This window comes from Castanea sativa, chromosome 3 (assembly GCF_040712315.1).
Source record: "Castanea sativa cultivar Marrone di Chiusa Pesio chromosome 3, ASM4071231v1".
Classification (NCBI taxonomy): Eukaryota; Viridiplantae; Streptophyta; class Magnoliopsida; order Fagales; family Fagaceae; genus Castanea; species Castanea sativa.
The window spans coordinates 46,421,884-46,429,719 of record NC_134015.1 but is presented as its reverse complement, the minus strand read 5'-3'; the positions used below and the strand labels follow the sequence as shown (position 1 = coordinate 46,429,719).

The following is a 7,836-nucleotide window of genomic DNA, read 5'->3' as shown; positions in this document are numbered from 1 at the left end:
ATGACCACACTACCCAGAAGAAGAAGTACAAAAATAAAAATAAAATAAAACACACCAAATTGAGAGAGAGAGAGAGAGAGAGAGAGAGAGACAGAGACTTGGACAAACAAACATGAACCATTACATTGAAAGAGAGTGAAGTATGTGGTGCAATGCGTAAAAAGAGATTGGACCCCGTGGATTTTAAACCAAGAACTCATAGTTTGAAGCTAGGCCACTCTTCTTGCACGAGCTTTATCCGTTTGGCTTTAAAATATATACAGAATCCAAATAATCCACACACTATTTTTCAGTGGCTCTCTTAGCATTTGCGTTCCCATAGTGCCACGTGATATATGATATATGATATATCTTCTGGCTAAGACGAAAAAAAAAAGAAAAAGAAAAATTCCAGATTTTGTGCCAGGTACACATAAAACAGTCACAACTTGTGCGTGCGTATCTCTGTGCACCATATTAGCACATGAACTGAACTAGCTACAGCCTCTCGTGCGGAAGAAAACTCCAAACCCAGTTCACAGGTACCTATTTCAATCTCAATTATCCCTGTTTGAAACCCAGGTGAAACATTAAAAAAAAAAAAATCTATTTTGTTGTTTATGCTAACAAATTGTGTTTTGTTTCTGAGATTAGGGACTGTTTATTGGGTATATATTTATTTTATTCTCTCTTTGATTTTCTTTTTTCTTTTTTTCTTTTTTCATGGTTATGAATATGGGCATTTATGTTCTAAATGGGCTTTTTTGGATCCACGCATGTTCAGTTTTGACTATGATTCTGTTTGATAGAGATTGTTGTTCATTGGCCTTGCTGTTTTGTTAACCATGAATATTATAATTATTCTTTCAGTCTTATTTAGTCAATTTTTTTGTTCAGTCTTAAACATCCATTCTGCGTTAATTGTGGATTTATTATTAGTTTTCCCCTGTTTGATTGTCAAATAAGAGTTAATTATTTTGAACGTGATTTTAATGTCTGTTAATTATTTGGTTATTGAAATATTGAGAGTGGCTTTTAATTGCCGAAGCCTAATGAATGACCTCTGCCATCTTTGCGTTAGCAGAAGATTGTTATTCTATCAGTTGCATGAAATCTGGGTTTGTCTACATATCTGTCGTTCAATTGGCACTTCCATTTGTTTCCAATGGAGACCTCCAAGTTTCAAAAGAATCAAAACCCCCTTTACTAACTGTTGAATTATCACAAAAAAAAAGAAGACTTAAGAGTGTATAGGCATCTTCATATTTCTTAATTCAAACAATTAAAATGAAAAATTTGTTATTTAGTATTTACCATGTAGTTATTCTTCATGACATTTCTTGGCTTGGCTTGGCTTGTTACTAGCTCATGTTTTTATTTTATTTTTTAAATTCATGTTAGGGAACTGAGTTCATAGGTTGGTGTTTCACCTTCTTTCTGGATAGGGGTAACATCTGTGAGAAGGTTACTACTTCATCATGTCTCCCAGGGCATTAGACTATGAGTCGCTGAATGAAAACGTGAAGAGGGCCCAATATGCTGTTAGAGGGGAACTGTATCTTCGTGCTTCTGAGCTTCAGAAAGAAGGGAAGAAGGTATGCATACTTGCTCTCTCTGGCTGTTATGTAGTAATAGATTTTGTGTTGCTTACACCTTGTTGTAGAGATTTGATTAGTGCTGCTGTTTATAAGCTTTTTGTTCAATTTGTTTCATTTGGCAGTGAACTTGTTATGTAATCTATTATAGATTTATTGGAGTGGTATGGATTTTAACTAAATTAACCTTCTCTTTGTTCATGGAAATTCCTGAAGAGAGTTCTGATTTGAAATGTCAAATTGTTTGGATCTAGGTTTAAGTTGGCAAATTCCAGTCCCAAAAATGTGATGTAGTGAGGGTTGTATACATTGTAAGTTTGTTATGTATTGGTCAATTGCTTCCTTGAAGACTGTGAGTTTATGAAGACTTGCTCAAGCTATTTTAGGGCTCGTCTGAGCAATGATTTAAATCAGGCAAAAACTTGACATGCATGTTTTATGAGAGAGATCACTTTAAGACTATATTGAGAGAGCATTAAATTCCCGTGAGCCTAAACTATCAGAAAATCTCTCATCGTGAGTTTCCCTCAAATCACATGTAGCTTTCATGTCTCTACTTGTTTGGTAGCATCCCTCTAGATAGATCTTTTGAGCATTGGGTTCTAGATTGAAGTGAGTGAGTTCGTTTGTGGAGGAGGTTCTATAGAAGAAGGCCAGAGTTTTGGAGCTGCTGAGGCAGGAAGCAAACAGGTTGTTTGCTGGGCTTACAAGTCATGTCTAGAGTTCAAAAATTTTGTGAGTATAGATTGTTTGTAACTTTAGAATCTAAAGGTTTTCAATTAAGTAGGACTAAAACAGAGTTTAAGGAATGTAAGTTTAGTAAAAGTAGTAACAAAGACGATGGGACAGGGAGACCGGATGGCGGATGGTCAAGAGAAGGGCGGATGAAGTGAGAAAGTGCATCGGAAGTTTTTTGTGATTGTAAAATGCGTATAAATTTAAAGGGAATTTAAAAACAAAAACGCTATACAGCCAGCTATGCTCTATGGTACTGAGTGTTGGGCTGTTAAGAAGCAATATATTCATAAAATCATAAAATGAGTGTAGTTGGAATGAAAATATTAAGATGGATAAGTGGAATACATGGAAAGATAGGATTTGAAATGAGGAAATCTACTTAAAGATTGGGGTAGCCCCTATTGATGAAAAGACGAGAGAGAGTCATTTAAGATGGTTTGGTCATGTTTAGAGGAGAGCATTTAATGCACCATAACAAAGAGTGAGTTGATCCAAGTTAAGAGAACGATAAAATGTAGAGGAAGACCAAAACTTACATTAGTAGAAGTAATAAAAAATAACATGTCAATTAAAGAAGTAACAAAGACTATAACTTTAGATAAAATTGACTGAATGAAAGAATATATATAGCCGACCCTAACTAATCTATTGAGGAACCATAACCAACCCAAAATTTTGGGACCAAGGCTTTGTTGTTGTTGTATAGATTTTTTGTAACTATTGTTTCTTCTACATTGGAAAGTTCTTGGGGGTTGGTTACCAGATTTTTTTTTTTCTTTTCTTCTTAAAGAGTTTTTCAAAAGTTTTCCACTTTGTCAGCAGAATTCCTAGGTTCTTTTTAATTTTAATTTTTATTGCTTTGGACTGTGGTGATTATTATTGTGGTTGTGTCCTTTGTTAAACTGCTAATTTTGGGTATAAGTAACAATTAATCCATTACTTAGTTTTGCTGGGGTCAATCTAATATCATTTCATATCCTAACATCTGTATTAGGTTTATCCAGCAAGCCTGTCAATACTGTATATGTAGCTTTAATTTGAGATTAGAATCCAATAGGTTTTGGCTGTGTGTTGCACTTGCAAATGATTATAGCACAACTGTATTGTATGTTGTATTGTACAGTATCATTAGGCTCTTCTATTATGGGCAAGAGTTTGATTTAGTAGTACCTATCTTAAATGCTATTTTAGTCCAATAAAGCATGATAAATATGTTGCTATCTTTGAAGATAATTCAAACTTCTTTTTAAATGCCACTCTCCTCTGTGTGTGTGTTTGTTGTCTCATTATTTTATTTTTATGTCAACAGATTATTTTCACAAATGTTGGTAATCCTCATGCATTAGGACAGAAGCCGCTGACCTTTCCTCGCCAGGTTGATCACAATTGCCATATATTTTGATTCAGTATTTTTTTTAAAAACTTTTAATTTTCACTTCTGGTCAAATCGAATTGTTTTGGAGTTCTTTGCAGTATGGTTTGTATTGAACCAAAGAATTGCACTATTGCAGGTGGTTGCTCTTTGCCAAGCTCCGTTTCTACTAGATGATCCGAATGTTGGGCTGCTTTTTCCTGCTGATGCAATTGCAAAAGCAAAACATTATCTTTCATTGACTGCGGGTGGTCTTGGTAATCTTTTGACCTGCCTTTCATGTTTTGTTGTTATAAAAAGGGGATTGAAATATCTAAGATAACAATGTATTATACTCTCTAGGTATTTTAGGTTTTCTCTCATTGTTAAAAGCTACATTTTCAGTTGAGCTATCAAAACCTTTTTCTTTCCTAGTATTATGCTCCTGTTAACCTTTCTCCTTCCTGTCATAAATTTCCACTTCTCATTGATTTACATCTTATTGCTGGTTTAAATGTTGTTCATTTGGCTTCTTGATGAATTACTAAAAGTTATATAATTCCTTCATTATATATCTAGGTGCTTACAGCGACTCCCGAGGACTTCCAGGAGTAAGGAAGGAAGTGGCAGAGTTCATTGAAAGGCGTGATGGTTATCCAAGGTACTATTGGCGCTTATAAATCTTTGTATAAGTCTGATTTTTCATTTTGACAACGAGCTTTCAATTTCTGTCACCAAGGTGTTAGCTGAAGGGGTTCATTATTTTGTCCTCTAATAACAGTGACCCAGAACTCATATATCTCACTGATGGTGCCAGCAAAGGTGTGATGCAGATCTTGAATACTATCATCCGTGGTGAAGGGGATGGGGTAATAAATTTTTTTGAAATGAGTCTGTATATAGTTGTCCTCTTGCATCAAGCATGGTTTCTTTTTTGAATTTCTCTTTTCTTTACTTTTTTTCTAAATTGTTTTTCCATTTTCTCTTGTTGGTTACTTCAGGGGGCTTTCTGCATTCCCAATTGTTTTGCCAGATAATTCGTTTCATTAATTTTTGAGTCTTGCTAGGTTTTGGTTCCAGTACCCCAATACCCACTTTACTCAGCTGCAATCTCTCTATTTGGTGGTTCTCTTGTCCCATATTTCCTAGAGGAGACAGAAAATTGGGGCCTTGATGTCAATAACCTTCGCCAGTCAGTTGCTGAGGCTCGCTTTAAAGGAATAACTGTGAGTATCCAATTGTGAAACTAAGGTGAAACTTGAGAACTTATTAAGAATGGATGGACCGTTGGGTTCTGAATATGAATTGGCATTTAAGTGAACCAGATGTAAGTCAGCTGGTTGACTTCCAGTGCCCTATTCAAACTTATAGTATGGTTCTTGGGAGAATTTTCCCTGCAATTTGCATCTATTTTTGTCATGAAGATTTGTTTATTGTCTTCTTCCATTTTGTATATAATCTTACAATGCCTTATTTTCATCTGGTATGGGCTTTTCAATAAGTAAATCTCAAACTATCCTTTCTTGTAGTGCTTATAACCAACAACTAAATCTCATATACATTGGAATTTGATCAGGTAAGGGCTATGGTGATTATAAATCCTGGGAACCCCACTGGTCAGTGTCTTAGTGAAGCTAATTTGAGAGAAATAATACAGTACTGTAACCAGGAAAACTTAGTTTTGCTTGGAGATGAGGTTTATCAGCAGAACATATACCAGGATGAGCGCCCTTTTATTAGTGCTAAAAAGGTATATATCCTTGTTCTGTTAGATCGATCTGTGTCCGAGTTTTTGCATGGACTATCAAATTGCTTATATACTCTAGTTTTCTTTAACAATTGGAAGGTTTTGATGGATATGGGGCCGCCTACAAGCAAGGAGCTCCAGCTTGTCTCTTTCCATACTGTGTCCAAAGGATATTGGGGTGAATGTGGACAGCGGGGTGGTTACTTTGAGATGACTAACATTCCTCCCAAGGTTTGTCTTTCTATAAGTTATTGTTAGCAAATACCAATTCATGCCATTTACAAACATAAGGAACTGGTTTTCTATCATGTTGATTTAATAAGGTAGTGTTTTGACTTAAATAAGGTAGTTCTGACTTATGTAGAGTGAATTACAAATACAATTAAGCAACCAATACTCATTCTCCTTTTTGAAATGATATCATGACTTAATCTTGCAGACAGTTGATGAGATCTATAAAGTTGCATCCATATCACTCAGTCCAAATGTCCCTGCACAGATATTTGTGAGTTGAACTCAAATTTTTGTGATGTAGTATTCTCCACTGAACTGAGCACCACCACTTCTTTATTCAAACTAGTATCTCACAGAGAAAATTACTTACTTTTTCCATTTGCAGATGGGGCTGATGGTGAACCCACCAAAACCTGGAGATATTTCATATGATCAGTTTGTTAGGGAAAGGTATGGCCACTAAGTTTCAAGTCTATGCCTTTGCTCCTATTGATCACATGGATATGAACCTAAAAATCTTTCTGCCTTTTGTGGTTACTCATGTTCATGATTGATGAATGGTCTAACTATTACCTTCATTTTGAAGGAGCAGTATTCAATCATTAACAAAACAGTTGCCTTAAATACATGGCAGTTGGAAGGAAAATTAAATTTTTTTAATTTTTAATTTTCCTTATAATTGGATAAAAAAGAATTGAATGATGATTCGAATTTTGGGATGTTGATGTTATTTGTGGTATTTAGAGATGGCCTCTTGTTTGTTTGAGTGATGAATAATAGTTTTATGGACCATGAAACATGCAGCAAAGGAATTATTGAATCGCTTAGGAGAAGAGCAAGAATAATGACTGATGGATTTAATAGCTGCAGAAATGTGGTTTGTAATTTCACTGAAGGTAAAATTTTTGTTTAAAATTATACATGTGATGTTTTTTTTTCTTTATTTAGTAATTGGTTATTATTTTTGAGTATTCACAAAATTGGCTTTATAGGTGCCATGTATTCATTTCCTCAAATACGCTTGCCACCAAGAGCAATAGAGGCTGCCAAAAGGGCTGGAAAAGTTCCTGATGTTTTCTACTGTCTCAAGCTTTTGGAAGCCACTGGCATTTCAACCGTCCCTGGCTCCGGATTTGGACAGAAAGAAGGGTAACTACTTATATTTTTTTTGTAGGGCTGAATTCTTCTTTAGCTATATTCCCAAGGCATCTTCCCTTTTCTTTTTGAGGCTAGAATAAAGGCCATCTTCCTATTGCTTTCTTTTCAATGCTTCTACTACCATTTCTGTCTAACCATAATTTAAAAAAATAAAAAAATAAATAAGTGTAGTTCTTAGAAAAATTTGCACAAATTAGTTCCCCTACTCTCCACCCCTATGGTCTTTCACACAATAATTATTTTGTAAAATGTGATTATGTATTTTTGTATTTTACTTAAATAAGTTAGGCAACTTTATCGTTCTATTTCCCACAGTTACTTAAATACAACTATACCTAATTGCATACTATTCCATATAGGGTATTCCACTTGAGGACAACCATCTTACCAGCTGAGGAGGAAATGCCTGAAATCATGAGCAGTTACAAGAAATTTAATGACGAGTTTATGGAGCAATATGAAGATCATAGAGGTTACTCAAGGATGTAAAGGGCTGCTTCAAATATCTAAATTTGTATCATATTTTTGGCTATCACAAGCCATTTAATGTATACTCTCCAAACTTTAATCATTTTCTCTCTATCTGGGCTTTAAACTTCAAGCTATTGAAGACAATTCTTTGTACTTTCTAGATTCCTGTGTAAACTCACATATAATCTCTCTTATGAATCTTGTTCGTTTTGAACCCCAATAAAATGTCATAAAATAGTGCATCTTTAACTTCATAGCTAATACTAAATTTGATTTCATATTACGCCAAAAGATTTTTTTTAATTTTTTTTAATATTGCTAAGAATTCCCATATAGGTTCCTTTAATGTACTATATCGTTTCTTCTTTCTCATAGTTTATTTTTAATGGCTGCCATTGTGAAAATAAGACATAAAACTTATTATTCGTTTTCTCCAATATTAATATTTCAATAAATTTACAAAGAATCTAGTAGTTTAATTGGTTGACATCTTAATTTTCAATAGAAACATTTATGATTAAGATCTCCCAATTATCGTTATATAAAAAAAATTTTGAATAAAT

At 34.3% G+C, this 7,836-nt stretch overlaps 1 protein-coding gene across 2 annotated transcripts; it reads left to right on the top strand.

Moving 5' to 3' along the window:
* The first annotated feature begins 211 nt into the window (after positions 1-211).
* Positions 212-7,498, top strand: LOC142629762 (glutamate--glyoxylate aminotransferase 2). 2 transcript variants are annotated; one of them, XM_075803796.1, is made up of 14 exons: positions 212-521; positions 1,381-1,574; positions 3,622-3,687; positions 3,824-3,941; positions 4,243-4,324; positions 4,445-4,532; positions 4,731-4,889; positions 5,240-5,413; positions 5,510-5,641; positions 5,850-5,915; positions 6,030-6,094; positions 6,449-6,540; positions 6,637-6,793; positions 7,162-7,498. In XM_075803796.1, the coding sequence occupies exons 2-14, from the start codon at positions 1,458-1,460 to the stop codon at positions 7,289-7,291; spliced, it is 1,446 nt and encodes a 481-aa protein (XP_075659911.1). In that variant the 5' UTR covers positions 212-521; positions 1,381-1,457; the 3' UTR covers positions 7,292-7,498. The 2 variants fall into 2 exon arrangements, with proteins under 2 accessions (XP_075659911.1, XP_075659913.1); XM_075803798.1 differs by having other exon boundaries at positions 278-521; positions 1,425-1,574.
* The last annotated feature ends 338 nt before the right edge of the window (positions 7,499-7,836 follow it).